The sequence below is a fragment of the Phocoena sinus genome, chromosome 9 (assembly GCF_008692025.1).
Source record: "Phocoena sinus isolate mPhoSin1 chromosome 9, mPhoSin1.pri, whole genome shotgun sequence".
Lineage (NCBI taxonomy): Eukaryota > Metazoa > Chordata > Mammalia > Artiodactyla > Phocoenidae > Phocoena > Phocoena sinus.
Window position 1 is genome coordinate 75273899 of NC_045771.1, and position 18450 is coordinate 75292348.

The 18450-nt window shown below is 41.2% G+C and overlaps 1 protein-coding gene across 1 annotated transcript in view; it reads right to left on the minus strand.

Annotated features, from left to right (window-relative positions):
• The window catches only part of RAPGEF5 (Rap guanine nucleotide exchange factor 5), a 181087-nt gene extending 173208 nt beyond the window's left edge, over positions 1–7879 (minus strand). Inside the window, exons 1-3 of the mRNA XM_032643882.1 lie at positions 7834–7879; positions 6173–6279; positions 1375–1496 (exon numbers count right to left, since the gene is read on the minus strand). Of these exons, the coding sequence (XP_032499773.1) occupies positions 1375–1426 (52 nt within the window). The 5' untranslated portion in view covers positions 1427–1496; positions 6173–6279; positions 7834–7879. The remainder of the gene's footprint in view (positions 1–1374; positions 1497–6172; positions 6280–7833) is intronic.
• Positions 7880–18450: the final 10571 nt, after the last annotated feature.

Below are 18450 nucleotides of genomic sequence, written 5' to 3' on the forward strand. Positions count from 1 at the left end.
CTACTAAGTATTAGGGAGAAGCCAGGGATAGGATGATAATGAAGTCCATTCATGTTCACAGTCCCACTGAATTAAAAAGGACCTACTGACCACCCTATTTTTATTACTTGAAGCTCTGGCCAGCACATTCACATGTATTTTACAACTGTTCTACTTCAGGGACAGGTGAAATCAACAGCAATTCAAAGGCAGTAGAAGAAACTTTTATTTTTAGCGGCCCAAAGCAGTACATTTAAATACTGTGGTGGTACACAAATACAACACTATGGCAAGATTTAGATCAGTGGTTCTCAACCAGCACTGAGGGCATTTAGCAATGTCGGGTGACATTCCGCGTTGCCACAACTAGGGGGTGCTACTGGCATCTGGTGGGTGGAAGAAAGGGATGCTACTAAACATCCTATAATGTACGAGACAGTGCCCCCTCCACCATTAACTAAGAATTATCAAAAAAAAAAAAAAAAAGAATTATCTAGCACAAAGTGTGAACACTACCAAGGTTGGGAAACCCTATTTTAAAAGAAATCAAGACGTGGAGACTTTTCCAAAAAATATTAACACAAAATGTTTTGCTAAGCAGAAACCTGAACCGCACAAGCAAGCTGATAATTATATTCCTCAAAGGCAGTTAACTGTTTTCCTAAAGAAGAGCATCAGGTGCTAGGTGGGACCGACTAAGATTACACCCACATCCCCATCTGTACCACTTTTCCACAGTGGGACCTGGGGTGTGCCTTTCTGAAACTTACTATGTTCTCTGACCCTCAATATTTATCATCTATAGAAGAAAAGGGCTTCTCAGTGACAAACCAGCACCTGAGTGATAGAGATAAATAAGGAATCCAAACTGCTTGACTTCTAAGTCTTCCATTCCCTGGCTGAACAAAGAAAAGAGATATCCACCATCTATTTTAGCTTCTAGTTAACATCAATTTTCTGTTCTGTTTCAACAGCTTATTTTCACAGATCGTTTATGACTACTTACACAATTAAAATGGCATACACATGCTACTCATAAAGTCAGTTTCTGATGACTATTCTAAGTACAGCAAGACAACTCACACATTTAGAGCAACTAAAGATGTCACTGATTTTTTTAAAAAAATTGTGTGCATCATTTTAAGTAGAGAAGAGGGGGTAAGGGAAAGACTCTTACAGGTAGTAGTTAATGAAACAAGTACCTAATTATTTTTACAAAAGGTGTGAGAAGTAACAAAAGATGAACTGTCACGTTCATTTATAAGAGAATGCAAATATTTACCAGCAAACACAATTTCCATCTAGATTATAATATCATCTAGGAAATCAAACACATTTTGGTCAAGTAGCTTAACAACATAATGATTCTGCGCCTTCAAAACATGTAACACTAACCTGATGACATAATTCCCATATCCAGTAGGAGCTGCCAGACCCCTATGGCCATAGATCTGCATTGGACCAAAGGACAGTGTTCTAGAAGCCAGTCTACCAGTTCCGACCCAACGCAGCTTCTCCTGGACAAAAGCAAAGCCATTCCCAGTAAGACATGGTTGCCACCCATTTGCCAAAAAAAATGAAATTTAATACCGTCACTTTCATGTGCTTTTAAACAAACAACTCAAGAATAAATGACACGGACCTCTTATCCATCTTTCAGGTTTCAGTTCAACTATCGCTTGCCTTACAGAAGCTTAGAATCATATCCTCTTATACTTCTTCTTCGCATCACCTAACATTTAGCAATTATACATCTTTCCAAATGATTGGTATCTCTTTTTCTCACCTTGAGAATAATTTTCAGGAGAACAGGGACTATGTGTATGTAACATTTAGCAATTATACATCTTTCCAAATGAATAATATCTCCCTTGAGAACAATTTTCAGGAGAACACGGACTATGCGTATGTAACTTACGATTAATCGCCAACATCAGAACAGTCCAGGCCCACGGTAAAGTCTCTGAATACATACATTAGAATAAATGAAGGAATAAATTTAGCAGCCCTTTACCTGAAGACAATGCTTCTGCCTTGGTAAGACAAGTACCTCGAGTTGGTGGTGATCAGCTTTGGTTCAAGCAATTACACATTTTAATCTCATCTCTTTGAGAACAAAATAATTCCAGGGTTAGACAAGGCTATACCACAGTGAGTAGTATGAAGTTTTGTTTTCTGATCTTTAAACGGAGAGTAAATCTTAATATTTGTCTCAAAGAACAATACATTTGACTGTTAATCTTTTTAACATAATCTAAGCAATCTGCCAAGCAGCGTAGATCATAAACCCATAAACCTGGATGATGGATTCCACTAACCACGTGCAAGAAATACTCTCTGTAATCCTTAAAATACATAGCTGTATTCAAAGAATGCCCCAATTTGGGCATCACATGCGGTACTTTCATGCCTACTTCCCCATCTTTATCAGCTTCAGATGAAAAACCAAACGAAGAAAACTTTCTGAAGTTTTTTTAATTTGCAGAAATTTCATTGAAACCCACTCTTCCGTATGGAAAAAAAGGTCACCCAAAATTTTTTTAAAGAGGTGTATCATGTAAAAGGCTATCTTTCTCCTATATTTGGTATTTAAGGACCAAAAGATGCCAACATTTATTTGTATTCCTAAAACAGAAAAATATTGTCTATCTTTTATGATTGGCATAGTTATAAATACCTAGAAATCACACAGTAACCAACATTATGAAGAAATGCCATGAGATGCTACATTTTCTTTAGTGATGGAAAAATAAGGTAGTAAGCATTTCTGCTGAGATATCTGAACAAATATTCTACTTTAGATAAAGTATCACTTTTTGGGAGTAAATATTTGAAAGATACTCTGAGGCCATTAAGGCAATTCCAGATTGTACCAGTTGTACAATTCCAGTTGCAGGTTGGCATTAAGACATAAGAAAGATTAACAGTCAAATAAATGGATGTTTTTTGAAACAAAACAAGAAAACAGATTGCAACAAAACAGGCAATTAGACCAAACCGTCAAATTTAACTTCTACAGGACACCTTTCATATTAAAGGCTCAAAGTGTTAATTCCTCAACACCTCTGTCAATTAGCCCGCATCTTTGGGCTTGCAAAGCACTTTTATCATCTTATTCCTTATTCTCAGAACAATACAGACAGCTCCTCAGCCTGCTCTGTGTCTGACACCACCTGGAACACGGCAGGATACAGCAAAACATTTACGAAACTAAACTGTCAAATTGCAAATGGTGACTGGACAGATGCGTTGGCCTGTTTGTTCACAGCTGATGAGGAAGACGTGCCTCAGACCAGGGCTTCCCAAATTGGTGTTTAGTAGGAGTCAGTCCCCTGGGGCATCTTGTTGACGTGCAGACTCTGATGCAGTGTGGCTGGGTGCAGCCTCCGAGCCCTCATTTCTAACCGGCTGCCGGGTGATGCCGGTGACCCAGCCCCACCTTCTCGTTGGGAAGGGCTCGGTCTTGGGGAGGTGCAGGGCTGAGTGGATATGCTAAAACACGGTCCCGCCGTGACTGCTGTCATGTGTAGTTATTACTGAATAATCAGGCTCCCGTGCTCGGAGCAAGCTACTGTTTCGGGGGCACACGATCTCTTTCTACCCCCATCTCCAATTTAACAAGTTATGTTTTGAATCGCTTTCAACAATCCATCTGCACCAGGCAAAACATCACTGGGGTAAGGATGAACACTATCACTAACACCACCAAAGCAAACAAAATGAGGTAAGCTGCCGCTGCCGTTAACTCACACCCCCTTGACTTGCGGACCAGATCAGCAACAATCCATTTTAAATACCTAAACCTCCAGGACCGAGGGGAGAGCAGTGGAGAAATCAGAGATGCCTGGAAGGGAGGAATGTGAACACCCACGGCAGTTCTTACTCCCCGTGTATTTTCAGTCTTGTACTGAATCCAGCAACTGTTCCGAGTACATGCAGATCTAACTAGCGTTGCCGTACTTGACAGGAACATTGTGATATGGAGGTGACTGGCTCCAAGGCCAATGTGATTGCCATAACAAAACATTAATTTTACTAATCTCTGAAGTTGAAAATTCGCTTTCTCTTGGCCTCCTTCTGTCTCCGGTTACATTTTTAGTAATTAATTCATAGTATAGTGCAGAGAGAACCCTCATCTCAAATGTCAGTGGGGCAGTGATATTTACACACTTACATGAAGCCTCAAAAAACTAGTATGATTTTTCCTATAGTACCAAATAAATGGAAAACATTTCACAGTTGCGAAAGTAATCCTCATGGGGTACATGGAGAACGCTTTGCTCAGTTTACTACCAGACAAATGAAAATGACCCAGCCTAGGCAATCATATTAGCACTTTGTCTCTAAACCCAGAGCATTCATCAGTCCTTAGATTATAAAAGAAATGAGGTTCTGGCCTGATCACCTGGAATCTGAAATAGGACAACTCATGCTCTCTCCACATTCTACTCCCACTAAACCCTAGGCATGTTCTTACTTGGATGGATGGTTCTTTTCCATGAACCTGATTAATGTACATCTCCCAATTCTTTTTCAATCTATATCCAATCAGAAACAAAACTGAGAACAAGGACAGATCCTACATACAGCCTCATGTGGGGACTGGAATGAATCCTATGAGCCTGCTGACAACTAAACCCAAAGACTTACACAGGCAGACCTCATTTTATTGCATTTTCATTTACTGTACTTTACAGATACCAAGTTTACAAATTCAAGGTTTGTGGCAACCCTGCATTTAGCAAGTCTATCGGTGCCAATTTTTCCAATGGCATTCGTTCACTTTGTGTCTCTGTGTCTCATTTTTGGTACTTATCACAATATTTCAAACCCTCCACCAACAGAAAAGATGAGGACCTGCTGAAGGCTCAGATAACGGTTAGCAAGTTTTAGGAATATTTTCAAAATTAAGGCATGTATATTGTTTTCAGATAAAGCTATTGCACACTTAACAGACTAGAGTGTAAACATAACTGTTGTAGGCACTGGGAAGCAGAGTAACTCATGTGACTCACTTTATCGTGCTATTTGCTTTACTTCAGTGGTCTGGAACCAAGCCTGCAGTATCTCTGAGGGATGCCCATACATGCAGTGTCAGTTTAAAAAAAAGGGGGGGGGGAAATTAGGCTTGTCTAAAGTTGACACCACCATCTATTTTTTAAAAAGGCGGGGGGAGCTCTACGTGAAGTAATCCAACAATCACCACAGCCCGTCTTCCAGCCTGTTGCATCTGCTTGGCCTAGGCTCTAAACCAGTGGTTTTTCAGACCCTGGGCTGTGAATTCCTTATGGGAGGGTGGGGCAGTGACCTTTGAGCTTTCTCAAGAGGTTCACAATTCCATATACACAAAAGCATTGTTTGTCAACAGAATAAATCATATCTAACCTATGCCGAATGTGTCAAAACTTACGGAAATACTGTGATTAATTAACATGGGATTTTAAAGTGTTAATTCATTATAGTTCTCTCATCTCCACTACACAGTTGGTCAATGGTGCCAAGATAACCGATTCTGCCAAATTTTTTTTTATCAGAAAGAAGTTGTTGGCATGAGATAGTTGCTGACAGGGAAGGGACACGAAGAAATGATCTAGGGTGTGAAAACTCCCTAAAGCTTGATGTGGATGTAGTTACATAAGTGTGTGTAATGACTAAAAATTCATCAAGCTGTACCCTTAAGATTTGTGCATTTTACTGTATGTAAACTATGCTTCAGAAAAAAGGATGGGGGCTCATCTTACTCAAATAGGTTGGGAACCACTATCCCCAAAAGCCAGCCCATGATGGAATTTTTCCCATCTGTGGCGAATGGAAAAAAAGAAAATGACTGTAATGAGTTTGTGATAAAGCTAAATTTAGTTAACTTAAAGAAATGTCTTTATTCTGAGACCCTTTCCTACTTTTTTTGTTATCATTTATTCTGAGTACTCTCCCTATTCTTTATGGTATTGTAATCTTCCAGTTGTAATCTCCCTATCTTCAGACCAGGAGTCCAACTGTGAAACACTCGGCTAAGTTTAATTAAGAGAAAAGTCACCATACCACCAGTATCCCAAATAGACACTTCAAACAAACCAACCCTCCTACTACTGATAATTGCCCATCTCTCTGTGATCAAGGTTATGACTTTAACATGTTTTGGGGTTTTTTTCTCAAGGAGAATTTCTGACAAGGGGTTAGGAAACTGTGTTACCTGTAAAATCCCTTGAGGTTCACCCTGTCCTTTATCAGGTCAGCTGCCTGAACGATGATAATATTCCTCAGTGCTCTTCCTGCACAAGAAGAATTCTCTCCATAAATCTACACGGAAAAGACAAACACTCACTGAGAATTCAGAACAATGATGTGACAATTTGTGAGCTGCCAATGACATACTATATAGAAAAAGTTATGGCCAAGTCCCTAAGCTTAAAACACTTAACTGCTTTAACTATAAATAATTCCCTTTTACAGAGTTTCCAGGGCAAAATACCTGTTTTTTTAGATACAATGTTTGTACCAATACAGCAAATTGAAGAATATTTATATATGAACTCTGCCATATTGATAAATGCATACTTGTAAATGTCTTGGAAGCTGGGAAAATAATTTTTTCCTATCTAGCAAGCATCTCGCACCATGACACAATTTAATAGCAGGCTTCCGTGCTTTGCTTTTAAGCTTCACTCAACTGCAGAGTTTACAGTTAATGCCAAGCATCCTGGTTTCATCTACTTCACAATTCCATCTAGCAAATAAAAATTTCATATAGCTTCTTTTTTTAATCTTCTGATTTGTCCATATGCATCTCTGATTCTTGGAGGATGAAGCAGGGTATTCCTCAGATCTGGAGAGGTCTATGTCCCACTTTATAAACTACCTCCTTTTTCTATAATTGGCAGCTTCGTCCACAGGGCAATGTTGCTTCACAAAGGAAGCTAAATGAAAATGAACCGTCTAAGTAAAGGCTCATGAAAGTGAAGATATATTGAGGGTACATGCTAACATCTGTTTACTTGTTTCTTGCTGAACTCTTTTTGCACCTACAAGATATTTTATGTCTTCTCCCAAGGCAAACAAATCGATAATATATTGACTATAACTTGATCCGGAACACTTCAACCCCATCCTTACACTCCCTAAATTTTCCTGTAATCACCTCCTAAACACAACCTAAGAAGAAAATGTGAAGGACAGGAAATGATTTATTTTTAACATGTTAAATCTATTAAAAAAAGAAAAAACGACTTAAGTCCGATAACAGAAAGTATTACCATAAAAGAGGTATGAGTCAGCTGACACTTGACTAGTCCTGACAATGTACCAGTATTCATTCACTCAGTCATTCAAAAAACACTGAGCAGCTATCAGGTCCCATTCCAGATGCTGGCGATGCAGTAGTGAGCAAAGCCAAAACGGTCCTGCCCTCACAAAGCTCACAGTCTCCTGTTATTCTAAAATATGCAACCCTGTCAGCTGATTTTTTTTTTTTTTAACATAACGTAATGAAGGCATCCCCACCTTGTTTCAATGAGCATTCAGAGATATTCCACTATTAGATAACAATAAATATAAATAAGCCCCTTTTACACAAAGTTTTCAGAGTAAAATATCCAGTATTTTTAAAATACAGCATTTCTATCATACAGCAAATTGAAAATATTTATATTATATATGAACTCTGCCATGTTCATAATGCATTCATGTAGAGGACTTGGAAAATGGGAGAAAAATTTTGTCCTATCCATGACACAAGCATCAGAACATTTCAAACACCTTCGGCCGTGTCATCCCAGGTGAAGGAGACGGCATGATCAGGAGCAAAGGGAAGAATCACTGTTTCAGAAAATGCTGTAAGAGAGATAAGAATCATACCTGGGAAGGAGTAGGTTCAAGGTATGGATTGGAAATTCTTCTTGATAGAGTCTACATGAAAAGAAAGAAAAGGGGAAAATTAGAACCAAACAGAAAGCTTTGTACTATGAGGACACAATATATGCGACCGTGGCAGGCCCAGCAGTTGTCTAAGCCAAAAAAATGTCATGGGCCATGGAGGATGAACATCTTTATTCTCACTCAGTGTAAATATCTGGTCAACATTCATCCCAATGGGACAGGATATTCCATGGGAACGGTTCCCAATCTACAGAGCGCAACTTTAAAAAGTGCAACAGAAAAACAAGGATGTTTGTATATGTATCACTTTGTTCTCAGTGTGATTTTGATCCCATTTCTCCTTTCCCTTCTATTTCCACTCTCACCAACCCGAGCTCCAGCTCTCATCCCTGCACACCTGGACTGCTGTTTCGGCTTTTCAGTGGATTTCCCTGTGCTCCAGTCACGCCCCCTCAGGCCATCCTGCAAACCTCAACTGAACAGAAGTCCCTATATAGCCCCTCAACTGATAGTAGGTCCCTTCTTGCTTGTCAGTCCGAACCCCCAGCCTGCCCCTCTGGGCCCCCCACAGTCTGCCTCCAACAGATTTCTATTCTCCTTCTACCTCCGTACATGGCTTCTTTGACTCAACATGAGATCTGGTCATCAGAAGAAGCTGCGATTCATACCTGCCTCTGCTCACACCGTCCTCCACAACCGAAAGCCCTCCGTCTTCCCTGCTACACCCCTGAACCCCACTGAAGTCCGGGTCTGTGCAGTCACCTGTTGGGTGAAGCTCCGCCCACCCACCCCAGTCCACTGCAGTTTGTCCCTCTGGGAGCTCTTTGTTTTCTGACTATTTATATGGCGGCTCCTGGGTGCTCTGCAGCACTGGCTATCTTTCTATGTGTGCATTTGCCCCAAAGAATCCATACGCTCCTTGAGGCAGTGCTGGCAGCTCAACCTGCTTTGCTTTCACAGCCTCTAGCACACAACCTCACACACACAAAATGTTTATTTTTCTATTCATTTATTACAGATATTTATATCTCTGCATCAACTGAGTATTTGCTCAGTGATTTGAATTGTAGGAGCTTATTTTTCCTACCTAACAATCCAGTAAGCAGCACCATCACCCACATGTGTAGAAGCGCAATAGAAAACTATTATCATTTCCCGTTGCGGTTTAGGAAAAGGAACAGAGAAATGAACACTTACTGAGCTTCCAACCTATGTTTAAAAGCTCTTTACCGCTATTCCCAAGCTTTCTGTCTTTTGAGATCCCATAGTTTTTAGTCCGCCGCGTCCACTTCTTAGAATCGCTTACAAAACATACCCTGCCACTCACTGCCTTCCAGCGTCTGAACCTTCTACCAAACTTTAAGCTAAGACAGAATTCTCATTCAGCCCCTTGCCCACTCCACACAGCTCCCATATTACTTCTAATTAAACTGAAACAAATATACAGACTCTTTATCCAGGAATGCCAATTGGCTGCTAAAGATTTGCAGTGGCTTCCAAGAAAAAAAAGAAAGGTTTAAGATAGGCCATTTTTAATTGCTATGTGTTAAAATAAAACACCCACTCACCCCTTCTGGTCTAGTCTATACACATTCCCAACCGGCCCTTCCTAGGCCTTCTGTCTTCTGAGCCTAGGCATTGTATTCACTTACTGAAATACTGAAGTTTAAAATTTGCATCTACACCAGATTTATAACTTGAAGATGAATCATCATGATAAGTGATTTTTTTTTTTCCTAAACAGCCTTTTAAAAGTCAATATGGCAGACCAGAATGACAATCTTTATTACTCATCTAATTGCCTAAATCAGCTCAGAAAAGCAACTACTTCACATAATCTAGTTAAAAAGAAAGCTTCCAGGTAGAAACAAGCTCTAAAGAATTAGGCGGGGGCACTTTCACAAAAGAAAGCAGAAAGGCTTCCTTTCTCTCTGCCGCCAGCCCAAATCTGGCTGTCTCGCACAATTCCACTTCACAGAAACTTCCCGGTGGATGGCTTGTTACAAAAGATTGGTAAGGTGAGTCAATAAAGCCATGGGGTCCTTCCATGCCGACTAGATAACAGTGTTAGATAAGCTCCTAGCCCACAGGGGATCAACCAGAGCAACCCAACAGGAACTGCCTTTTACAGGACACAATACCTAGATTTGTTGTCAGAAACTCCTGCGAAGCCCGCTCTTAACTGGCCCCGAGGGAGCTGTGTTTCCTGAATGCTCCAGGACAGCAGCTCTCAAACTCACCTGAGCCGGGGAAGCTCAGCGCTCTCTGTACCACTCCGGAAAGGACTGATCTGTTCAACTTAAAATAACTACCGTAACTGTACTTTTTTTTGAGACCACTTTACGTTAGCTGTTGGTATTGACTAAAAATAGCAAGTGCCAAAGACTTAAAGAAAAAAGAACATGGAGGAACTGACCATCCATTACCTCATTTTTCATAGATACTGTGAAAGGATTGTTACATAATTTTACTGGGGAAACACCATGGGCCAACTTACACGAATCTGAGAATGACTGCTCGGAAGAACCTCACAGACTGCTCTCCCAACATTTCCCTGAAAGAGTAGCACAAGGACACCCTTGAAGATGCACCCCTCGCCATTCAATATTCTTTCCCTCATACTCAATTACTCAGCTGTTTTCATCCCATCTTGGACTCCCTCGGTTTTGTTTCTCCTCTCAGCATTTCAGGGCTTCATCTCATCACTGTTGTGGCAACTAACTTCCGTTCCTTTCCCTTATGAAGCACCTACTGATCTCCTTGCCAGGTACAGTGGCAGCTCCAGAAACAGACATGTGAACAAGACCATCCTCTAACTTAGAAATCATTTATCAGAAGACACGGGATCTCAAGAACATTTTAAATAAATCAGGAAGAACATTTCTTCTTCCTAATTTCCTATCAATTTACTCTATAATCTTGGATGTCTGGTCCAATTGATGCAGGTGTCCTCTTTTAAATGGCTCTCACCATGATATCTCAAATATAAAGCCCAGATGAAATGATTCTTTTTCCCCCTTTATTTCCAATTTCCTAGAATTACTTAAGCTAGATGCAATGATTCTTTCATGAAGGACTTATATGGACCATAGAGAGAAGACTAGTAACAGTACAAATGAAATTAGATTTTAATTCAAATTTATTTCTTCTCCTCTCCAATTTAATGAACCATAGAAAATGATTCCATAAATGACTCCGTGCAAACCTCATATTTTAAACATGTGTTAGAAAATTGCAACCCTTTAATATTCACAAATGAACTTCCAGAAAAAATTTATAATAAATTTTTTTTTTTTTTTTTTTTATAATAAATTTTATTTACTCAGAAGGATAACTCAGAGTAAACTCAGAAGGCTTTACTCAGAAAGATAACTGGTTAGCAATCATATATTACTTTCATTTTTTTTTAAAGTTAGGGGTCCACTAAAGTTAGATGCTAATAGTCTCTGAGGCTGGGTCTGAACCAAAAATGGAACTTATTTCAGAGTCATTGGAAATATCGTGCTAAACTATATGGTAGACTTAAGGCAAATTTTTAAATCAGCTTTTAAAGGACATGCCTTAATGCTCTCCTTGGATTGAATTAAAATACTTAGGCTACAAGGGAAGAGAGAAAGGAAAGGAAAAAGAATGAATCACTTCAGTCACCAGAGAAGTATGACCTGCTTTGTTAAAATAGGAACCAACAAGAACTACCAAATCTGTTGATAACTTGAGAATTCAGTTCACAACACAACTTGCTGTCACCTTCAGCCATTGTCCTTTACCCACTCTGGGTGACCAAGTAGAAATGAACATGTTAAAGTGGAATAAGTGTACTTAGATTTCTTATCATTCTAAGAAGCCAAAAGTCTCCGTAAGTAACTAGAGGGCCCATGTGTTAAGAGACCATGCACTAAAACAATTAAGGCTGTGATCCAGTAGGCTGTGCAGTAGAGTTCTAAGGCCTGGGCTGGGGAGAGAGGTCCTTTTTAAGCCCCAGCATACCCTTGCATCTCAATCAAAAGTTGATCCAGGTGAAAAGGACAGAATCCCACTCAGCCAGGCAGTTGGCTTGAGAAGGACACGGTCATCACAAGTTCGGCATAATGCAAACTGGAGACACGAGTCGAGTGCTGATGTGGAAGCACAGGGCCGGGCACCACAACTCTTTCTGCATCAGGCCCAACCATTCCTTGAGGCTGCAAGGGATGTGCTCCCAAAGTCAGTCACAGCCACAAAGGCCACTGTAACAATATCTTCTCAACACAGCCTGGCCAAACCGAAGTCAATGATATTCTCAAAATCAGAGTTTTCCACTGCCCTGTGATGTGTTAAAAAACAGAATGAAAGGGAAGGTGGCAGAAATGCTTACTGAGCACCTCCTTTGTCTTAAGCACTTTCCCACATTAGGAGCTGCACCCACCTATTCATACATCTACAGACAAGAGCCCTGAGGTTCAGAGAAATTAAGGAATTTACTTAAGGCCCCAGAGCTGGGAGTTACACAGCCAGGGCTGGAAGAATATTGTGATTGATTCCGAAGTCACCACTCTACCGTAACATGCTGTTTGTTACTAAGTAATAAATGAGTTTCTGCTGTGTGCTAGAGATTGTACTGAATATTTTACATGCAATATATTGCTTAATTTTTGAAAAACTATGAGGTTTTAATCCCATTTTACAGATGACAAAACTAGACTTAAAGAGGTTAAGAAATTCACCCGAGTTTGCAGCCCAAGCCTGTCTTTAGTTACTTCAGCATACATTTATCTTATAACATGGAATGTACTGATTTAAGAATCACATGACAAACAAGTGCCGATAACTGCATAAAGATGTCACAGATAGCTGTCTCTGCTAGATCCAGAAGTTCGCAACCCTGGAGGTAAATTAGAACCATCTGGGAAACTGAAGAAATAATCAAACAGGAGCTCAGGTCCACAGAATTAGAACCTATAGGAGAGGGACCTGCGTGGGTTTTTTCCAAGCCCTTCGATGTAGTTTTAACATGCACCCCGGTCTGAGAAAAACTATAAAAACCAGTGGTGGGAATTGGCAATTTGAACCTCTCATCATCCGCCTGCTGCTCTGTAGTTTGACGCACTCCTCAAGTGATCCGAACACAGCAGAGGTGCAAGCCATCCGAACAGCCCTGGGCTCTGAGTCTGAGCTTCTAAGTCTGGCTTGTGTAGAACAAAGAGCCAGTGTCTCAGGAAATCCCACCTTGCACCTGTTCTCTGGTGTGTGTTTTCTATCCACCACATCCCAGACGCAGCCCTAAACCAAGGAACCTCACGTCCCCAGAGCGGCATCGTACCTACATACCTTCTGAAAGGACATCCCCTTTTAACGACATCCATAGCATTAGACTTAATTTTTACTTCCTACTGCTAAAGGACTCTCTTCTAGTATAAACATGTTTGCCCCACTTAAAAGCTAAAGGAGAAAATTAAAGTGGGGCTTAGGAATACTTATAAATGTTTCACAATCTTGCCTGCCTAGGGAGACAGATTGGCAACAACCAGCAGCTTCTGGGAAAATATATACAATAGGTACCACAGAAACAAACCCCAAAGTGTCATCAACGTGGTTCTATTCATTCCTTGGGCAAGTATCTTTCTTCTCTGCGTTTATAAACAAGAGAATGATTTTGCCTAGCCGGGTGGGCTTCCTTGGTTAATGCAATCACAGAAAAACCTTTACGGTTTAGGCATCAAGTGACTGAAGATTTTTGGGTCAACAGTTAAATTGTCAGCTTACTTATCTCCACGTGTCACTGAATCCCCCTACTTGCGGTAAAATCAACCTGCCCGGTCACACCTGGACTCTAGCATGAACCCTTTCCACAGCAGCCAACGTGAAGAAGCTCCCACTGGCCAAATATGGGACGATTTGAGCAGTAAAACAATGAAAGTATTGCATTAAACCAGTAGGATAAATACCCATGAGTCCATACTGATATAAATCATTGAATTAAAAAACTGGGCTGGGGGAGGGGTGGGGAGACAGCTCTTCCTTATAGAATTCTTTCAATTACTAAATGCAACGAAAGGAGGCAAAGAGAATATCAACATTAGGCAAAGAACACAGTACTAAATGTTACAGGCAAGAATCATCGATGGATGCCAAAATTAGTGAACAAAAGTATGGCGAGATACAGGATATCTGCATAGTGTCAAAGTGTCTCCCCACAAGCTATTAAGGAATACTGAGGAAAAAATAGTAACCTTTCAGTGGAGCTTCGCAGACACCTCCTTAACTAAGTGATAAAACTTATCACCAACCATGAGACTTGACAACACTTGCCTGCTGATATGATACCCTGAGAAAGGCACTTTTAGGGTATTTTTGTCAAAATGCATACCTGAATTTAATGAGACACATCAGACAACTCCAAGTTGAGGGACATTCTTCAACATAGCTAGCTTGTGCTCTGCAAAAACTGTCAGTCTTGAAAGAGTAAGAAAAACTGAGGGTCCCCAGATTGGAGGAGAACAAAGGAAACTGACAAGGAAAGGCAATGTGACCCTGAGTGTGATCCTGGACTAGGATAAAGACCTTAGTAGGACAGCTGGCAGAAAGTGAACGAGGTCTGTATTTCAGTTACTTGAGTGTCAATGCTGGTACTGTGTATCAAGTGCACTGTGGTTATATAAAATGTTAACATTTGGGGAAGCTGGGTGATGGTTATAAGGCAAAGTCTCTGTATTATTTGTATGTTTAAGTCTGAAATTATTTCAAAACGTAAAGTTCAAAAAAATAAAAGCCTCCTGGGCTTCCCTGGTGGCACAGTGGTTGAGATTCCGCCTGCCGATGCAGGGGACACGGATTCGTGCCCTGGTCCGGGAAGATCCCACATGCCGCAGAGCGGCTGGGCCCGTGAGCCATGGCCGCTGGGCCTGCGCGTCCGGAGCCTGTGCTCCGCAGCGGGAGAGGCCACAGCAGTGAGAGGCCCACGTATCGCAAAAAAATAAATAAATAAAAATAAAAGCCTCCTTCCTCCCTACAAATAAATCCTCAAAAAAATTCAAAATACAGCATGTAAAAGCTGCTCTCACTGTAACATTATCATCCTGGCTACCCAACAGAATGATCCTCCTTGCCTCCTTGACCACTCTGGCCTCTAGCATCTTCACACAAATCAGATTAACCTCCCTAAAACCTCTCCTTACATATCATCTTGTTACTAAAATATATAATTTATTTAAAGACAAACAGTTTATGCTCCCTATGTGCTCACAGACAATATCCCAAGACTTTACCCAAGCGGCCAGTCCCCTCACTGTCTACATAATCCAGGCTGCACATCTCTCCTGCAAACTTCCCGCTCTAGCCAGGTGGCTGGTCTGATTTTTACTCTGCAAACCGTGTGCGTTCTCACCTCTGTGTGCAAGCCCTTGCCATGACCTCTGCTCCCTGTATTTCTTTACATTTCCACATCCTGCCCTTCCTTCCATCCACACAAATGCTACATGAGGCCTACCCAAGCCTTGAGCCTCCCGTGACCAATCTCTTCCCCTAAACACTCCATACTTGTCAGTATTTGCCACTAATACGGCTCCCGGCTCTATTTGCATGTGTAGATCATCTCTCCTCAACCAGCCTCGTAAACCCCCAGAGGGACTTCAACCTTCTGTCAATCTAGGACCTTCTACAGTATACAACAGGGGCTGAACTGCCAATGGCAACTTCTTCCCATTGCCACACCACCTGGTGATCCAGACTCTCAGGCCAAGTAGTAAGGTATGATACCACCCCCTCAAAACCTATGAAACCCATCAACACCTCTGCCACCCTTCCCCCCTTGTTTTCTCTAGTGTCTCAACTCTGTCTTAAGTGGTCACATATGAAGCAAGAGTATATTTTTATACACTGAATAATTTCTGTGCTTGTTTTAGAACTTAAAGATCCATTTGAATACCAATGATTTCTTTGTAGTGGAAAACATTTCAATAAGTCACTTTGTGTGGGGTCTTCAAGAGGAAAGAATGTTCTCTTTTCCTTTCCTATATTAATGCCAAGTCAGAAATGAGCAAAAGAAATACAGGAATAGGTATCTTGCTTCCCTTCATCGGCTCTGGAAATAAATTAGTCTCTTAGATGTTTCTTGTCAATTTGTACATAAACTGTTTAACCCTGCAAAACAATAAAGGTGATAACATACAGTCTTCTGGCAGACGGAAGACTTACAAACTAGTTCTGGTTTTTATTTCTCAATTACTCAACTAAGCCATACACAGAACCTCAGAAATAATAGCCCCAAACAGGACATCCTGAGGTCTCCTGGCGCATTCCACGGCCTTCATCTAAGCGACGTGAAACAGGTGGGAACCTGGATTAGGGGGCCACAGGCCAAACTCAGCCTGCCACACTGGGTTCATGGTGTTATTGGAACACAGTTAAGCTGCTGTGTTTACATATGGCCTCTGGCCGTTTTCCTGACAAAAAGATTCACTCTCCGGCCTTTTACAGAAAAACTTTACCAATCCTGGTCTAGATTATCAAATTTTACAGTGCAGGAGGAGCTCTGTAATCTCCCTAGCAATATATCCCTGTGAGTAACCAGTAAGAAGTTTTTTCATTTTGAACCAAATGATCTCTCGCTGCCATTTAAGATTATTTCCTCCAAAACTGTTTAAGGTACATTTCCACCTTCACTGACATGTTACATAAAAGCAAGAAATAGGTCAAAACAATTATTGGCTCCCAAGATTAAAACAAACACGAACTTCCCTGGTGGCCCAGTGGTTCAGACTCTATGCTTCCACTACATGGGGCGTGGGTTCGATCCCTGCTCAGGGAACTGAGATCCCGTATGCCACACAGCACCGTCCAAAAAAAAAAAAAAAAAAACATGATGGTGAAAATAAACAAGGAGCAATTAGTTTCACGAACTCCTTTTAAGTTAGGAATTTCCAATCTATACCGTAATGCAGACTAGCAAATCCAGGAACACATGTTGTTTCAAACATCTGAATCTTGCACATAATATTCTCTGTGCCTGGAATGCCTTTCTCCTCATACATTTAAGAAGTAAGTTTCCGTTCAGTTTATGTCAAAATGTATTCATATGCTCAAATCCCCACTCCCTGCCCCGTCAGAATTTCTCTTAGTTACTTCAAAGCACTTTAGGTTCCAGTTACATATTTATATTAGGTTTTCCTAATTCATTATAAGAATCTTAAAGATAGGGTCTATATTCCGCTCATATTTATAAATGTCCACGGTGTGTAAGATGATTCACTGCATACAATTAATTCTCATTAAATGTTTGCAAAGGAAAAAAAAATCCAGCTCTCAATATCTTAATTCTTTTTACCTTTTGGAGTTTACAGCTCCTTCCTCTGTGCATTGCACCTTATTCTCCTGGGAGGCAGCCTTGCCTGGTGGTTAGGAGCATAGATCTAAATGTGCATTGCTTAGAATCGAAACCTCTCTGTACCACTTAAAAGTCAGGCATCTGTAGACAAATTAACTTCTTTGTACCTCTGTTTCCATCTCTTTAAATGGGAGAAATGAAATCTGCTCATAAGGTTCTTGTCAGGGTTACATGTCTTAAAATAGTGGTTCTCAAATCGCTTGCATCAGAATCACCTGGAGGGCTTATTAAACCAGATTGCTGGGCCCCATCCGAGAGGTTTGGCATGCCTTAGGTCTGGGGCGAGGCTGTGAATCTGTTTCTAATAGGTTCCCAGAAGATGCTGGTGCTCCTGGACTACACTTTGAGAACCACTGACTTAAAATATTAAAGGGCTTACAAAGGTGCTCACTGTATCATACGTGCTCAGCAGGCGTTCGCTCCTTTTTTTTTCTTTTTACAGCCGAGCTACATGGCATGCGAGATGTTAGTTCCCCGACCAGGGATCGAACCTGTGGCCCCTGCAGTGGAAGCACTGAGTCTTAACCACGGGGTTGCCAGGGAAGTCCCAGAAAGCATTCAGTGTTGTTTTGGGGCACTCAGCAAACTTGACTGTTATTACATACATGAATGTGGGTCTCCCTTCCTACACTGTAAGCTGCTCCGGGGACAGGGGTGTATCTTTTTCATCCACATCCCTAGGACATGGCAGAGTACCTGTGACAAAGCAAGGCTGGAGCAGCTCTGACAGAATTCTCTGCCTCTCACCCAAGGTTCCTCCCGGTCAGAAGAGAAAGAAAATTCTTCTACGGGGCACATGCCCAGGATTCTCACAGCAAGCACCTTTTGGACATTGGCTATTTCACTCATCCACGTGACCCATGGGGGTGAGGTCCTGTTTCCCATACTCAGGAGTCTGGAGGAGCTACCTCAGAACCAATCAGTTTTTATCAGGTTCTTGGGACCATGGTCCCTTCCCAAACGGGTGCAGAATTCATTTTAGAACCTGACAGGATCAGTATTAACCATGGCAGTTTACAATTTCACATACACAACTTATAAAATTCATGACACGTGCAATGATACCAGGGTGATGACACAGATCCTCAATTGGCAACGTGGCAAACAATCCTAACAGCGGTGCTGCGATCCCACGTGTGGACTTGCAGCATCACAAAAGGTCATTTTTCTAACTCCCCAGAAGTCATTTAAAGGAGCCGGCACTCCACTGCTGCCTATGTCGCGCAATCTCCGTT